The sequence below is a fragment of the Silurus meridionalis genome, chromosome 17, assembly GCF_014805685.1.
Source record: "Silurus meridionalis isolate SWU-2019-XX chromosome 17, ASM1480568v1, whole genome shotgun sequence".
In the NCBI taxonomy this organism is placed as follows: domain Eukaryota; kingdom Metazoa; phylum Chordata; class Actinopteri; order Siluriformes; family Siluridae; genus Silurus; species Silurus meridionalis.
This window is the reverse complement of record NC_060900.1, coordinates 3,532,359-3,550,835: the sequence shown is the minus strand read 5'-3', so window position 1 is coordinate 3,550,835 and position 18,477 is coordinate 3,532,359. Positions and strand designations below refer to the sequence as shown.

At 39.5% G+C, this 18,477-nt stretch overlaps 1 protein-coding gene across 1 annotated transcript in view; it reads left to right on the top strand.

The window, feature by feature from the left end:
• antxr1a (ANTXR cell adhesion molecule 1a) overlaps positions 1–16,542 on the top strand; it is a 31,347-nt gene extending 14,805 nt beyond the window's left edge. The window contains exons 11-18 of the mRNA XM_046871871.1: positions 785–854; positions 1,022–1,100; positions 1,493–1,588; positions 4,149–4,190; positions 6,498–6,593; positions 6,784–6,951; positions 8,788–8,868; positions 15,484–16,542. Of these exons, the coding sequence (XP_046727827.1) occupies positions 785–854; positions 1,022–1,100; positions 1,493–1,588; positions 4,149–4,190; positions 6,498–6,593; positions 6,784–6,951; positions 8,788–8,868; positions 15,484–15,858 (1,007 nt within the window). The 3' untranslated portion in view covers positions 15,859–16,542. The remainder of the gene's footprint in view (positions 1–784; positions 855–1,021; positions 1,101–1,492; positions 1,589–4,148; positions 4,191–6,497; positions 6,594–6,783; positions 6,952–8,787; positions 8,869–15,483) is intronic.
• The last annotated feature ends 1,935 nt before the right edge of the window (positions 16,543–18,477 follow it).

Below are 18,477 nucleotides of genomic sequence, written 5' to 3'. Positions count from 1 at the left end.
GACAAAATGATGTGGTGCCAAATCTTTCTGGCTGTGCATCAAAGTGAGAGAATGGTATGATCAAATCTTCTTGAAACCAGCTTGCAGTACAATCTGCATTAATACAAACTGCTTTAGCACGTGACACTCGGGCCCCCTACTACAATCTTCCATGTGATGTGATATCAAATATCTCACACAGTTTGTCTTGGCCCTTGTGATCCTTTGGTTCAGTGTACCTCAGAAAGTCAAGTCAAGTCAAGTCAAGTTCATTTGTATAGCGCTTTTCACAACAGACATTGTCTCAAAGCAGCTTTACACAAATCAACAGTCAAGGTGAACAGTGTGCATTTGTCCCTGATGAGCAGCCGTGGCGACTGTGGCAAGGAACAATTCCCTTAGATGTTATGAGGAAGAAACCTTGAGAGGAACCAGACTCAAAAGGGGAACACATCCTTATTTGGGTGACATCAAGAGTTTGATCATAAATCTTTCAACAATACAGAACACTGGAGAAAGTGAGATGGTTCCTCCTCTTTGAATTCTGTTTTCTGGAGCTCTGTTTTCAGCCTGAGCATTCAGATAGGGAGACAGGCTACGGAATAAACAGTCAAGTCGTGGGCTATAAAAGTCAGGTTTTTTTCTTTCATTGTGGTTATTTAGCCGATAGCTGCACAACAATTCAATGTGGTTTCGATGACGAAACAATCAGTGTCATCAAGACTAAAGGGTCCATATGAGCAATTTCTATTGTTAGTCTTATTTAATCCAAGCTCTAAACAATCCTGCTACTCTTATTTTCCAGTGGTAAAGCCATTGGTAGTGGAGGACACATACCTGCTCTGTCCTGCACCGGTACTTAGAGAGGAAGGAACGTAAGTCATTTCCTACAAAATCAACAAAAGGGAAAGTTAAATGCAACATGCTCTAAATATCACCGAAGCAAATGAATTTCAGGAGTAATGCTTGTGTGTGTGTGTGTGTGTGTGTGTGTGTGTGTGGGTGGGTGGGTGGGTGGGCATGTGTGCGTGTGTTATTGTAGGGCGGCTTCTCTTTACGTGAGCATGAACGAAGGCCTCAGCTTCATCTCCAGCTCTGTGACCATCACCACTGTGAGCTGCGTAAGTCATTTTCACACAAATCTGTGCGAATACAGGTGCGATCCCTCAACAGAATTCGAATTGCAATAGTTTACTTTAAAACTGACCTCGAACAAATGATTCGTAAAACGGGTTTAACGTTATTGTCTCAATTATTATAGGAAGAGGAAGCTTAGTGGTTAAAGTTTTGGGGTTGTGATCAGAAGGTCGGGGGGGTTCAAACCCTGGTATAGCCAATATGCCGCTATTGGGCCCCTGAGCAAGGCCCTTAACTTTCAGTGCTCCAGGAGTTCTGTAGCTTTGGTACCCTGCACTCTGCACTCGTTCCATTTCACTCAAACCATTGTTTCTCAACTCTCTAGTCTACACCCCTAACTTTCCCTAACATACATGTCCACCTTTTGTCTTTCCAGTCTGATGGTACCATCCTGGCGATAGCTTTGCTGATTTTGATGCTGCTGCTGGTGTTGGCTCTTCTCTGGTGGTTCTGGCCTCTTTGCTGCACCGTGGTATGGAGTCTTAATTGTAGTCTTCTTCTTTGCTAAATACACTTGTTTACTCCAGACACTGCTTTCTCAACAGAGACTCTGATTTGTTGATGCCTGAAAGCATACGTTTGGTCGACAAGGAGGGCATTGTGACATTGGCCGTTTTAAGACTAGAGCACCCAAAGCCAAACTAGCGAAATAGATGCAAATGGTAGATTGGTCCATGAAATAATATTCACTTGATTCTTGTTTATGCATCAATATCCCTCTGTTTATTGTGCAGAAGCGGAGACAAGTACAGTATCCTCATCATGTGATTTTGTTAGGGTCAGAGTGCAGCCAGGCGATACAAGACAAGTCTAATCGATCCATTGAATCCAAGGATCCGGAAACTGGGAAGGAGATTTTGCAAAACAAAAACTAAAACAAGCACAAGTACACGGTGTTATCACCAAAAATAACCGAGACTCAAAGTGGAAAGCCATGGTACTACATCTTAATTTCAATCATGGCATTATTATCAAAAGTACGTATTAACATTGTCCAGTTGTTAGGCCACTGGTAACTGTATTTAAGAAAATTTTAATGCCTAATTGGTTTCTAGTAGACAAAGCTATTTCAGGTACGTCCCAATGAATGGAGATCACAGGGCAGACCTGCGTAATGGTTTTTGGCTCGACAATGTCTGGGAAAATGCTGAAAGGAGCTTGCAGATGGAAAATAGATAAATGATCGAATGAATGAATTAATCCAATTTGATTATTACTCACAATCCTACAACATTTACAGTGCAGAAGCTGATGACATTAAAAAGAGGGACATTTGCCCTCATGGTACCCTCCAAGCCCTGCCAAACGACTGCGCATCTATTAGAGATCTACACAGGATTTCATCAAGAAAGTTCAATTATTGAGGTCAAGAGTACATTAAATATTATATGTCTAGGTTAGTTACACCATGGAACCACAAGAAAGGCAAGGTTCTAGCATTAAAAGGAGAGCGGTTGGTCATGGGCACATTATGCCTTTGAATGATGTTTGTGCCAAAGTTAAGTAATTTACTCCAGGTTTGTTTTGGTCTTGACATGGCACAAGGCCCGAATTCTGCCAAACTGAATTTCTGTGAAGTGAAGTGAAACTGATTTTCATGCCTTTTTACCGTTAAACGGGTTATTAAGTCTCACACAAGGACTAGGGTGCAACTATTCCTGGTGTTTTATGGATTCCTTTTAACCTCCGAATAGTCATGGTCATTAAGGTCAAAGTGATCGAGAAAGTGGATCTGCTTTTGCCATTTCAGGAGTAAGAAAAACAAAGGAAATCCAAATGCATAACTTGAAAATTGTCTACTTTTGAAATCTCAATCTGAATCTTTTCAGATTGTCTGATATTTATTTATTTCATAACTGAAACTGAGGTAACACAAGTTTGGAATGCATGTTTGGAAAGATAAGAAGTGCAGAGAGAGTGCTCGGTCCCATGGTGGAGCGACTTGGAAATTGTTTTTTTTTTAGAGCAAAGTTCATGCAAGGCCATAGAAGCAAAAAAGAAAAAGAAAAAAAAGCCACATGTCGAATTCTCAAAGCTGCTTTCGAACCAGCAAAACACGTTCCTTGTTACACACTGATCTCAACTGCACATTTTACAGAAGCTCATCTCTACTTTCTTTGTGTAATCTTTGTGTTTTCTTTTAAAGCATTTTTCTGTTACTAGAAACTTTTCCTTTTGTTTTAAAGATCCGAACCAGATTTGCAGAGCACTCTTTCGGAAAGTTGTGTTTTAGCTTTTGGGAGGTTCAGAAGGAAAATATTTCTTAGCCCATTTTTACATTCATGGATATTTATTTCATTGGCAAGCACCAGCTGGCTTGGGATACTTGTAACTTTGCAACTCAGGAGACAATATGTAAAAGAAAGCATTCGAAGCTTTGAAATTGAGTCCTGAATGTCTACAAGAAAACCAGTGTTTGTCAAGTAAATATGTCAATTAGTCAAAATAGCTTCGTCTTCAAAACTTAGTGGAAAGAAAAACAACAGGGCAGACCTGCTTATATCACCATAACATGTTTTTGAAAAAGTCGTCTGATTCTATGAAACATTACTCAAATATGATTCTCCGAAACCTTTCAAAAAATCCTCCAAAACAAAAGCAGATTGGTCAGTAGACCCACACAGGTATCATGTGATTTACTCAACAACAGAGCTCACATGCAGAAGAGTTTAACCCCGTCCTCATCTCTGGTTTTACATCCACCCCCTTTCCCTCACCAGGTTCACTGATCTGGCTTGCACCATTTTGGGTTACTCCAACTTGCTTGTAAATATCCCCCAAAAAAAATTCACCATGAGGAAAAGAATTCTTTGGCCATATGTTTTTTGCAGTCCGTTTTTTCTGGCACGTAATGAACACATTACTTTTGACATGTTGGTGCAAAAAAAAAAGTGAAATAAAATTGCCTTCAGGGGAAAACACATGGCCTGACACGGCAATGCAAGAAAAGATTCACGTGAGGCTGTTTATCTCTCTCAGCTCTTACCCATTCTGTTTATTTTCTCTCCTCCTCACCTTCTCTGTGTCTCCAGATCATCCATGAACCTCCACCCCCTCCTAAAGAGGACAGCTCGGTAAGTCCCTGACATCAGTCTGTGTTTATAGAGAGCACTGGCAAGTGTTTAATCCCTTATTTACTACTAATGGATTAGTCACTGATTCTCAGGAACTTGTATACCCTGTTCATGTCTGATATTAAACCTAATAAATAAACAAATAATACACAAAATGTTTGATTTAACATTGTTGGGATGATGAAACTTTGTGAAAGGAGACATTATTGAATTAATCTTCGATAAAGGAGGTTTTCCGCCACATGAAAGTCTTCATTACACAAAACTTTACGCTTTCAGGTTTCTTGCTACAATGACAATGATGTGATGAAATTTTAAATAAAAATGATATTTATTTGAATTAGATTTACAAGAGAGTGAAGACATCGTAGATATTGGAAATGTTGGGTATAAGAGAAATAAAAACACATCAATGGTGTGCTAGGAGTGCTGCGAAAGGAGAATAACCAACCTCCAGTCGGTAACAGTAACGTCACAATGTGTCACAAGAGATCACCCTTTGATTATCCTGTAACATAACATCACATTGTTTTATCTGTTCCTTATCAATCGCAAGGGCTTCCTTGGCTAAAAATAAGGCAATAGGATCATTTGATTATGCAAGGCTACATTTACATTTTCTGCGTTTTGCTAGATACCCTTATCCAGAGCGACTTACAATTAGCTCAATTATACACCTTAGCAGTTCAGGGTTGAGGGCCGTACTCAAGTGCTCCACTTAATGGCCCAGCAGTGGAAACTTAGTCATGGTGGGATTTAAATTCATTACCTTCTGAGCTGAAGTCCAACATCTTAACCAATGAGCTACCCCTGCCCACATATCCGGAGGATCTGACTGGTGATAGGGAAGGTGGTATCTTAGTGGTTAAGGCATTGGAGGTCATGAGTGTGAATTCCAGACACACCAAAGTCACTCCTGGGACCCTGAGCAAAGCCCTGAACCCTGAACTGCTCGTTTGTATCAATGAGATAAATCGCCCTGGATAATACCAATTCCCGTATGAGGGCTACATATCATTAAGGATGTTGAATGGAATACTACACTTGATATTCGAGGCGGGTTTTAATCACATTTCGGAAGAGAATAATGCAGGGTGGCGTTTCGGAAAAACGACCGATTTCTCCTAGAACACTACACAATAAAGTGACGCTATGCAGCGAGGTACAGTCAAACTGGTAGAGGTTCAGCAATCGTGCTTTCGATATATCATTTGGAGCAAGTTGATCTCTCATCACAGCCAGTCATGCTTAAATATGGAAGATCCTTTTAATGCATATACTGTATTACACAGCAGCTTCGCAGAAATACATCGATTAGGGATATACATTTTAAATTAATACGTTTTACCTATAAATGTATCCCTAATATGTGAGCCAGAGGCAGTCATAGTGTGGAAAGCATAAGGAAGAAACCCTGAGGAACCAGAAGGAAACTTTCTTGTTTACAGACACACATACAGAAACATGAAAAAGCTACTTAAGTACAGTAACAGATCCAAAGCCAACATCTTAACCACTGTTACCACCTCTTTCACACTTCTTGTGGCTGAATGAGGACAAATCTCCATATAAATATTACAAAATCTAGTGAAACATCTTCCCAGAAGAGTGTAGGTTATTATAACAGCAAATGGAAATTAAATATGGACTGGGATGTTTAAAAAGTACATTTTATTCTTATGGTCAGGTGTCCACAACTTTGTGTATAACTGCCATCCTCAGCAGGAAAGAGTGGTCCATTATTGGTATAAAATGATGACCTGTAGATACAATAGATACAATAATCTTTCTGAACTGAGCCATTAGGGATAATCATATAGGCAATAACAAATAAATAAAGATTGTATAAACATTTTTATTTCTGTAAAGCTGCTTCTGGACAATGTCTGTCGTTAAAAGTGCTATAGAAATAAAGCAGAAGTGAATCGAATGTGCAGATTGGTGGGTGGGTGGGTGTTTGGGTGGAGCATGGAGGAAAGGGTTAAAAACAAGAAGAGGAATTTCATATGAGGCACGAATGGAGGAATGAAGCTTTGTTTAACTGTGGAAAAGATGAAGTCATGACTTAGGCAAGTCACATCGAATTGCGTTTACTGCGTCAGGGAGGGAGAGCAGCGAGATGTGTGGCTCGGCCTCAGAATAAAGAGCTAACAAATGAAAATGTCAAAGAGAAAAAGTCACACCTCGTTTCTGGCAGCACTCTGAGGAACAACCCAGAAAAACAGGAACTGTGCGCCATTGAATCCCATTCTGGCATCTTTTGCACAAACAAGTCTTGTTTGTTGACTGGTGATTTATTTCTTGAAGGACGAGGAAGATGACGGAGCACTAAAGAAGAAGTGGCCAACAGTAGATGCTTCCTACTATGGAGGGCGTGGAGTTGGGGGGATTAAAAGGATGGAGGTGAGGATAATATAATACATCGGAAAGAATGGACTCAAGCGTGTACATAGTTTTGGGAGCAACCTCATGGCCTAGCCAGTATAACATTCAACTAGACAGACATAAAAGATCTGCAAAGAAAATATTAGTACATATGGGCAAGCAGAAACTGTTACACCATGAAGTCTTCCTTTATCCTTGTCTTGTCCAGGTGCGCTGGGGCGAGAAGGGATCGACTGAAGAGGGCGCTAAACTGGAAAAGGCGAAGAACGCAAGGGTGAAGATGCCGGAACAAGAGTTTGAAGCTCCCCAGATGCGGGTCTTGAACAACGGCATGCACAAATCCCCAAGCCCTCGCAAATGGTATTCTCCAATCAAGGTGAGCACATTTTAGACAGATCTTTTATTCTAGAACACACCAAAGTGCAGCAGTTAGCATTTGTCAATCCCACCATTGGCAGCTTAGTGATGCAGGGATTTGAACTGTTCCAAAGTCCAACATCTAAAGCATGGGTGTACAATCAAAGAGCCAATGTGGGTACAGGTTTTCATTCCAAATAATCAAGGGCCACAGGTAGACAGGTCAAATTTGGTGTGGACTTGCTGGAATGAAAACCTGCACCCACACTGACCCTTTGTGGAAAAGATTTCATGGACCTAAAGATCTAAAGTGTCCTCCAGCTTCTCTGAAATTCTTCACATCCCAAAACCACGTCTCAAGCTGGTTTAGGGTTTGTTTTTTGTTGTGTGAACATGGACTGACTTTGACCAGGATACAGGAACCAGTAGCCCAGATCATAAAGTTTTTCCTAAAGACCAATAAACTCTTCCAAATCTTTGGGTGTGATGGTCAGAAGGTCTCATTTGTATGGCGTATAATACCTTATAATAACCAAGCTTGTTGAAATACACTTGACTCTGTGTGTGTGTGTGTGTGTGTGGTCGGGTTTGGATCCTGCATTCATTTTTTTGGCTGCAATGCTTTTCTTCCAGCGGTTGTTTTTTTCGTTTTTGACATTCGACCCTTCGTCCTCTGTTTGTGAAACATGTGAAGAAATCATACACAACAATGCTGATGGGATACACAGTGTAAATATTTGGAAAAAGATGGCCACTCGAGCGAAGCAGTCACCACGATTTTGGATTTCTTTTGTTTACGAGTGAAAAGAAAAAAAAGTTCACATAAACTTCTCATGATTCATGTGTGAAATTTACAATTTAACAAACCGTCCGTGTGCTTTTGTCACATGTTTTATTTGCATAAATTGAATGTTTGTTTTTTTCATTTGTTTTATAGTGATTTTTTTTTTCTCCGAAAACATGCTTTGTATATTTTCATGCGATTTTATTTTTCACATATTATTCACATGATGTCACATTTCCTTGAGTTCACGTGTTATTTTCATAGATATTCAATCCCTCATTACTCACATGTGGAACAACATGATCACGTGAAACAGCTGGGATTTTTCCACAAGGTCATTTAAGACACTTTAAAAGATCTGCAAGACGTCATGCAACGACTCAGCTGATTTGTTAACCGATCGCTTTATCATGACTGCACTGAAACCTTTCACCTGCATGGCCTAAGCTGCACATATAGCAGAGGGAATTCGTCCTGGGCATGGAGCTGCTTGTTCCATATGCATGTTGCCAGTTGGTGGGGGTTTGTAATGGAGAGCAGACACACTGAGTTGTAACTTTCAGGCGAGTGAGGCAGCAGAGCCAGAATCCTGGGGCTCTGTGAAACAATGCAGAAGTATATAAAAAATATTTTTTTTCCCAAATGCCTAGTAATAACTTTGTTCTGGTGTTCTTTGCCTGTCTCATAATTTTTTCTCCAATTTCCTTTCTTTTCTGTCTTTTAGTGCTATATTAGTGTTGACTTAAATATCGATGATTTGGAGGGTTTGAGTATTTGCCATCATTCTCAGGTTAACAGGTTTAGCCAGTACAGTAGTTTAGTATTTAGTATATATTACTATTATAGGCTTCGCTTTAGAACATGGTAAGCTGATACGAGTCCAGATTTTACTACAATGCTTTAGTAGGTCTTTGTTTGTTGGCTTTACATTTGGTGAAAATAATGGGACAGTATTTATATTTATATGTATGCCTAGAAATAATGCCTGGATAAAAACGTACCTTACAGGTGAAATGTAAGACGGATCCAGTTCCTGCAGTCTGGTCTAATGTCGTGTATTTTTTTTTTCAGGGTAAACTGGACGCCCTGTGGGTACTCCTGAAGAAAGGCTATGACAGAGTGTCCATCATGAGACCACAACCAGGAGACAAGGTAAGAACTGAAAACGAAAAAAGACATGAGTTACTGATATTTGTGATCTGATGCACAGAAAGTCTTGCCGCAGTGACGCCACAGTTCACATCACTGTGTTCTTAACTGTCTCGCAATATCTCGCAATCGTTCCTCAAGAACAGTAAAAAAAACCCATATGTTGTTCACAACCAGAAAAGATGTAGCACATATAGTGTACAGAAAAACTATTGGCCCTAGAACAGAGCCTTTTGGCACACCTTACAAGCTATACAGCTATACCTTGTATGCAAAGAGATGCCTCTATTTACAATATACAAACCGATAGATGTTTGTGAGGTTTTATTTAAACCCAAGTAAGAGATGATTTCGTGCAATTTCACATCAATTGGATTCTTTTGATATTTGAGCAAAGCCTTGATAGTAACATATCAAACTAAGAGGTGGTATCAAACCATTTCCAGCTCTGTTTACAAGAAAGTACAGTATTTACACAATTTTCAAAGTGTGTCAAGCGCTTTCTGCAATTCGTCACCTTTGAGGGTGAAGTCTGCAGGGGCCAAATATGGCGAGTGAGATTGTGGGGATTGTTCTCCGACATCATCATGCGCAAGTTGGCGAATGGTTTAGACATTTTTGCCAGTTGAGCTCGTTGAAGGTCTTCCTGATCTCTCGCCGTCTTCCAGCGACGTTCTTCCACTCTTCAAACGTGCGTGCCATTCAAAACACCTCGAACGACTCTTTGCATCATCGCAGTATGTCCAACGTATGTCACGTCAAACGTCTCAGTGGCAAATTTGCCCAGATTCAAACAGAATTTCATGTTTGCTCTTTCTTAACGCACGTGGATAGAACATCACCAGTTAGCCCCATTAGTAGTTCTATCTACCACTCATTCAATAAACCCTACCCTGAAAGAAAACACTATATATAATTACATACAGCAGCAATGTACACACTGATCTTCTCTTTGGCAGTAAAGGTCCTACTTAAGAGTATAAGAGTGGCAACAGAAACCATAAACAATATTGTAGTTACTAATCAAGATTTAAATTTTTTGAGACAAAATAGTCAAAGGTTTTTTCATAGGTGGTTCATCTGATCATTCTGGGTTTTTTTGCTTCATAAAGCTGTCAGTCACATCCATAAGTCTTGGCTTCATTAAGGATTTGTAGGGCCGGATGAAAGTAGAAGAGCTTAGCAACATCCTACAGCTCAAGAGGAAATTGATACCAGATTCCCCTCTGACACAGAAAACACTCACATGCGTATTACAGGATCGCTCAGAGGGATTACCAATGCACAGAGCTTGCACGACACATTCTCTATAGTGTACACGCTATTGTTGAAAAAGACATTTTCCATGTGGGTGGTATAGGTTCTGTTTACATTTACATTTCTAATGTTCGGCTAATGCACCCGGATTGGTAGTCAAAATCTAAAAATACAGCCGGATACTGGTTTATTAGCACATGAGAGCTAATAAACCAGATCTTTCTGGGTGGTGTATTTTAAACTGATATATATCAGGACCAAAACATAAATGAAAATAGACACATTACACATTAAGAAACAGCAAGAAATAATTCCCAATTGGTAAGGAAAGTAAATGGGCACGAATAAACATACATTTACTTCAGAAATTGTTTCCTTTCAATTAAATGAACCTCATTTGCAAACCCCAACTTTGTAAGCAACCAGTAAATGTAAGGGCGGGACATCTGTGAGCTCAAGTATATGTGAGAGGGCTGATAGCTTTTTTTTCACTGGATGTGATGTGTGGCAGCTGGATTCAGGTGTCTTGGGCCATTAAAATGGAAGGGTTGAACATGCTACATATTTTGTTGCTGTTATTACAGACATTTTATCCACTGATATGTTTTTTGTGGTAACATTTTGTTGCTTTTTCTTTTTGTTTTCTGCCTGCTTGAAGTTTTCATTTCTTTTTTGGATAACACTATTAAAAATGTCTAATTTATTACGTTGTAAAAATCTATAAGTATTATATTTCGGCTTAAAACGACTGAACAAAAAACATCTTGTGTAAGGCTCTAAGGGAGGTAATATATGTACGCCATGATTTTCAGGGCAAATACTTGTTTCTGCAATCCATCCATTCTTATTTGAAAACAAGAGGAATAAAAATAACGCTCAATGGAATGTCCAATGCCAAACCTCTCAGCCCAGGCCAACATACAAACTAGAAAATATTAGTCAGCTATTGAAGACATGGTTCATTTGTGGGAATATGTGTTTCAGCTTTGGTTGGCAGGCAGATAAAGAGGCAATCACGATCTTCAGCTTCAGTTGAAACACACGCATCAGTTTCCACTTTTGTACTTGTATAGAATGGAGCGTCAAAACGCGTTTCCGAACATGTGATCCGGCATCACGTGAAAATACCCGCGGTTACGTTGGGCAACCTCAGTTAAAGCTCGCTTCAGGTATTTAGATGGCATCGTACCAAAAGAAACAAAGACTGATTTTGTATTTATAATTGAAATATTCTACATAACTTGGGAAACCAGAGCTCAATTATATGAATCAATAATATAAAATGAAGTGATTCCTGATAAACAGGAATGGTTCCTGCCCCAAAAAAAAAGAAGGAGATCAGGAATCAGAGCTAATCAGTGCACCAGGGTGCAGTTTGCACAATGAAACACACCCTTCTTGCTGTGCACTGGGAGAGTAGTCATTGTTATTACAAAATGCTCATTTTCTCTCGAGATCCAGTGCTCGGTTTCATATCCTGCTCCGAGATCGAGCTGTGCTATGAGTCATGGTTGGCTTCTGTAAGCTCGGCCGGTGCCATTTTTCTGTTACTAAGCCACTCTGCTGAAATTTCCACAGTTCATGCTCATATTTGCGTTGGACTCCATGCTTGAGTGCCCCGTTCAGGGTTTAGAACTGTAGCTGTAGGGTAACAAGGCATTGAGGCCAAAAGACTTTAATATAGCATATTGAATGAACTTGAGATGGGTGGAGTTTTTAAAGTTGTTCCATAGTGCTTTCGATAATCAAGTAGACAGCAGGTGTGGATTAAATGATTGTAAAAAAAAACAGCTTTTATGGTAAAAACAATAAAAAAAAAACTAATTCCAGGTTTATATGTAATGTTTGTTATTTATTGATTATATAGCAACAAACCAGGAAAGTATTTTTATGTTGTTATTGGACTTTTTAAATTACGGCAATTCTTAATCACAGTCAGATTTTTTTACGATTCTGTAGCCTATCATAGTGTTCTCATCACACTTTCATTTGAATGCACTACGCTTTTATGTCTAATATCTTTTACTCCACAATGTAAAAAACACAGCGTTCCTCATTGAAGCGAAAACCTAAAGAGCGATAAATGAGACGCTGTGGCGAGAGCCCAGGCGTAACCCCGTAGTCCTGATGAGAGTGCGTGTGGAGTAACGGTGTGATCTGTAATCTATATCTGTATTTATAGATAACTCTTCATAACGCTTCGTACTGGAGTCCATTCCGAAAACTTTGACTCAAATACAAATGCAAATGGAGAAGATTTACTTCAATTCGAGTCATGTATATGCAGGGGATTAGTACTTTTGCTCAAGCGCTGTTCAAGGATGTTCAATAACATTAATGTACCTGCTATAAATTGATATAAGATTGTAGTTTGCCACAATGTTGAAGTATAAGAGGAATAAAACACTTGAGGACATTCTGTTACAGGAAAACCAGTTAACCATGAGGTGGTAACACGATCCCGACTTTATGTTGGGCCACATCACACCACCTCCCATAACAGCATGTGTATGTGTTTTATTCCTTAAACACAACATGTGCTTCTCTACTACCCATCAGCCCTATAGGTTAATGCCTTGTATGCTCCGGGGTGAGTTCCTTTGAATGAGCAATGATGGTCTGTTGCTCCCTTGGAGTTTCAGAGGTTAAATTATGAAACAAGACTGGAAACAGCTGTGGGCTGTTAAACACACACACACACACACACACACACACACACACACACACACACACACACACACACTTAAACAGATGTGCTGTGAGGCATGTGTTCTGTGTAGGCATTTGGATTTCTGCCAAAACATCAAGTGCACCAAGTTTAAGCGTTGCATTGAAGCCATGAAAACCATTCCACAGGTCCAGGCTTCAGCAATCTGTGTAGTCTAATGTGTTTTGCTGCCCTCTGAGGAAAAGATTCAGCTGTGTGGCATAGCTAATGCACACACCCCCCTGCTTGTTAGCTCCAAAGAAAATGCCTAAAAAATGACAAAAATTGGCTCGATATGAACACTTTATTTAGACTCTACAAAAACGAGTGATCCTTAATGATTGTCTATAAATCGTTGACCCAGATTCTGAACATCAGCGTGCGGTTGTGTATCTCGGTCGGTTTACACAAAGCAGCTGGGCCCGTTCCAGGGTTTTGGACGACTTTTTGGCTGACTTCGTGTTTGACTTAAACCTTCCATGAAGGGAATTTATTGTAATTAATGTAATGTAATTAAAAAATTTTATTCAAATTATATTATTTGAATATATTATCTATCTATCTATCTATCTATCTATCTATCTATCTATCTATCTATCTATCTATCTATCTATCTATCTATCTATCTATCTATCTATCGAGATAATGGCTCCCATACCCTCTCTTCAGGATAATGATATTAATTACATTGATATTAATTAATTTACCCTGATGATTTCTGTTCCAAAATATATGCACGTCTCTAATATGCTGTTGTGTAATAACATATTTATTAATAAATATATTTACATGATTAAATATCAGTTGTGTATGATGTGAGGGCTGCTTTCATCTCATTTTGTTTGGCTTCCTGAAATATGCTTTTGTTTAATTTAGATTTCCATTTCTGTTTGTTTCTGTTCTAGTTTAGTCTCTGCCCATGCCATGTCTTCGCTACCTGATGGTGTTCACCTGTTCTGTGTTAGCTCATTGATTACTTTGTCTGCGTATACACTGCTTTGTCTCTCCGCAAAGTCTTACCATGCATTCATGTCATACAGCATAAACCATGATCCCTTACTGCTTAGGATTCTCGCTATGTTAAGCGCCACTTCCTGGGTCTTCAGCCTCCGGGGTTTTTCTCCATCTTACGATTAGGGATTATTTTAGTTCATTATAAAAGTCTCATTTTGAAGTGAGTTTCTCATCTGGATACACACTGAGACTGAAAAATAAAAACTGAGAAAAGGTTCTTCGATATTATACATCTAACAAAATGAACCAGAATTCAGAAACAGTATGAAGGGAAATTGTGTGTGCGATTGAGAGCCAGAGAGAAAATCCTTGGCCTGAGGGTTGGAACAATGGAAAAGAGGCTCAAAACGAATAAAAGCAAGGAGCACAGGAGAAAAGTAGTCGTGATGCAAAGAATTCTGCAATACCTGCAGGCGATATTGAGTAAACACTCTTCCGCGGTGCTTCCCATAAACAACTTCATTAGCTTCCAGGAAACCACGCTCTGTAATTTGCCTTCAGTGTTTTTCGGAAAAACGACAAACCACTTCTCTTCCTCTCTGTGTGATTAAAGCCGAGCTTATGTCTGACGATTTCAACAAAATTAGTGTCAGCAACACAGCAGGAGACTCGGCTCCAAAACCCTTACAGTCTCGTAACTTCAGGCAAACAACAAAATCTCAGTGTGTGTGTGCTTCTGTTAGTTCACCTTCCTGGACTGGTCTAGTTGTGAAGAGTGAAGTCACTTGGATCAGAGGATTTTGGATCGTGAATCCTGATAGTAGCTCATAGCCATGAGGTTTCTTCGCCAAAAAGATGTTTATTGAATTTTTCCTTCTGCAACTTTTATATTTCATCTGTAACATACAATTTGAGAAAAACTATACTTAGAATTTTGCAGCTGTATTACAATTAAGGTGTGAAGGAATTTTTTAATATGGGAAGAAGCTCAGTGCTTACAACTTTGGACTTCCGATCAGGTTTTTAGTTCAAATCCCAGCATCTCCAAGCTGCCACTGTGTAGCCTTTGGGAATTCCTTTAATCCTTAACTCCATTGTATAAATGATATAATTGTCTGTCTGGATGAAGGGCATTTGTTAAATTTGGCGTTAAATGCATGAGGTCCGTCGATCGAATAAAATATTTAATTTAATCGCACATTTTTTTATGTTCTAAATGTACCTAAAATAAATGCTTTACAAGTTTTTAATACTCTTATCAACATGGGCATGAACAAATATGGATTCTTTATGGGAATGTATGTTTATTTTTTATTAGTGAAACCGAACTCAATATTATTGTGGTGTTTTAAATTGCTTAAATCATCAGAACAGCAAACGGAACTTTTGCTATGTTTCCACACGGACGGTATTAATTGCCGGATGTGTGCACCCTGCGGAATTTTTTGATGGTTTTGAGACTTGCCGTTTCCTTAAACAAATAATTTGTGATAAATAATATATATATTTTTTTTTATATCAGAGTAAATAAATACGTGTTGCGGTAAAGGTTTTGTTTTCTATGTGTTTCACTGCCGATACAAATTTAATTACTTTTGGCTTTACTTCATTAGATCTTTCAGATCTTTTGGGTTCTGTGAACTTTGTGGCTGTCGTTCTTTTGCGAAACGATCTTCTAAAACCCGTCTATTTTCCCACAGGGTCGCTGTATGAACATCACCCGTATGAAGTCAAGCTCATCTCCACACTATCCAGTGTACAACCGCCACACCCCGATCTACACCCCCCAGCATAGCTGCACTACCACTTCTCCTCCTCCACAGAGTCAACTGCCTCCTCCACCCTGCAGCTCACCATCCCCACATCCTCCTCTTTCCATCACTCTGCCTCCACCCATCACGCCTCCTCCCTCATACACCCCTCCGTCAGCCTGGTCCTTGTCGTCCTCTCCGATTTTCTTTGCCTCTCCTTCTCCTCCAGCTTCACCTACAGCACCGCTGCCTCCTCCCCCTCTGGTGCCACCTCCATGCCGAGCCCCTCCTCCTGATCGCCCTCCTCCATGTCCTTCCCTCTAGGGGTGAGTGGAGAATAAGGATCAGGAAGTTCATGGAAGACTTGAGTCTTCACCTTTTTGTTGTCTAACTGTGTGGCCTTAAAACAAACTTAATGACTGGCCCACTACTGGGAACGAACACAAAGGGAAACGGACTCTGTTTCCAATTTCAGCTACAAAAAACGACAGGAACTACAACACAGACTGAAGCAATATTATAGACCACACTGAACCCCGTGCACAAATCTTTAAACACAAGCTTTTGCAAAGAAAACGGACCACCCCCTGCTTAACCCCACGTGTCCAAATGACAGCTTCATCTGAAGCCATTTGCAATGCGATAACAAGAATAGTGATTTATTGGACCAGTGAATGTTCCATTTACAGAATCTATTTAATGGGAAAAGTTGCAATATGTGCACGTTTGTTAAGCTTATACAACAAGAACAACTCTCTCCAACCAAGACACTCTAGATTAGACCCTGAGCATTCGCTGCCAAAAGAAGCATGTAGATAGTGTGTGAGTCTCAGGCCCTGAAGTAATAATTGGTGGAATCTGAGAGCGAGCAAACGTGTTGTGGGGAAAAATAAATCATACAAATAATGTACACTATATGGACAAAAAAGGTTTTCTGGACTAAAGTTTGTGCTTTTTAAACTGCCCATTCCACACTTAGTCCCCATTTGCTGTTATAAAAAGCGCCAGTTTTCTGAGAAGATGTTCCACTTGATTTTATGGCGATTTGTGCTCATTCTGCTCAAGTTCCCAAAGGTTTGGAGCTCTATAGCAGGAGATCTTCCCCTCCACCCCATGTAAAGCATATCTTCATGGAGCTGTGCTTTGTGCACAGGGGTATCATCATGCTGGAACAGGTTTGGGTCTCCTAGTTCAAGTGAAGGGGAAATTAAATGCTACGCATCCAAAGACGTCCTGTTCAATCGTGGACCTCCATCGTTGTGGTAACCATTTGGGAAAGAGCCTCATATGTCTGGACAATTCAGGTGTCCTAATGCATTTGTATTTTAATGTTTATGGCTTGTTTTAGCCAAGAATTGTCAGCGTCATTCCATCTAATCTTGATTTTTACATTAAACAGCTCATGGGCACGTAAACATGGGTTCAGGATCATGAAGCTGGCTTTATGCACAGGAGCATTGTAATTGTGAAACAGTTTTGGAGTTGAAGGAAAGGGAAAAGTTCATGCAACTGCACCCATATAATGTATGTTACATAGATTCGGGTGAAAAAACTATAACGAAGACATGATATGCAGCGATAATCAAAAATTATTACTCATTAATAGGGATTTTTTTGGTGGTATTCATTTGCACATGCTGTTGACCAGATATGATATTTTTGAAATGCACAATAATCCACACATTTTTTTTTTTGCAGCACTCAGGCATTCAGGATGAAAAACTACACCCCTATTATATTAATGTGATGTGCTTTAATATTGTAGATTTAGGTTCATTGTCGTATGACCCTTTTTTGTTTGATAGCTTTTTGCAATAGTGTTTGTTTAAATCCAAAAAGATTGAATTCGAGTTTAGTTCTTGGCATATCTTGTGCACTATCCACGTTTGTGACGCGGTACAAGTGCACAAACACCTTATCACATCCTTTTATACATACATTATGTATAAATATATGTATTTCCTTTTTTTGTCATTAAATCGAAATCAAATATTATATCTTTGTTTGTATCCTTTACTGTGATGTGATCTTCGAATCACATTTAACCGGGCATCGAGGCGTCCTCATTCACGCCTTTGGTAAAAGAGCTTTTGAGCCTTTATATTCATCAATATTCATCGATTCTTTGGCTAGATTTATGCAAAAGAAAGACTCTAAACGATATTTCGGGTTTTACTTCCATCATATTTGCCGTCTAAATGATTACCGTCATTTCCGGACTATAAAGCGCACCCATTGAATTTTACAAATATTTTTATTTTTAACATAAATAAGCCGCACCTGTCTATAAGCCGCAACTAATGAACTTTACACAGGCTTTAATGAAAGACACGTTACACACGGTGTAACGGGTGAAATATGTTGCGCTTCCTTTAGAAGCATAGCGGTATTTTGGGAATAGCATGGCACTGCATTTTTTCCGGTATTACTGCATGTGTGCAAGACCGAGGAATATGTCCTCATTATTTTCTGATGCTCATTTCTAAGTTTCTTTGACTAACCCGTAACGCTGTTGCCAAGAATAATAAAAAAGCACGAGTTTTGGAATCCTGTCTGTGCTTATATGATTTCTGTTGCAACTGGAGTTAGCGAGCTCTCCCTTCACCCAGACTCAACGCGTTACAACGGCTTGTATCTAAACAGTAGCCGACCAAGAAAGTCATTGTTCACTGTCTTCCTCCTTCCTTTCACAACTATTTCTCTCGGGAGTTTATCTTTTTGCATCGTTGTGCGTTTAAAAATCACCCGCTGGAAGTTTTTTCTCCCGATGCCGTGCAGCTCAGAACACAGGTGAGGTGCGTTGCTTCCGCTCGAAATTTCATTGGTCTAATGTTATGTCGCTCAGTTTTTTAGCTTGAAGTTTGTGAAACCGGGAAAAACCCAGGAAAAAATTATTAATTAGCCGTGTCGTTGTTTAAGGCACAGGGTTCAAAACGTGGGAAA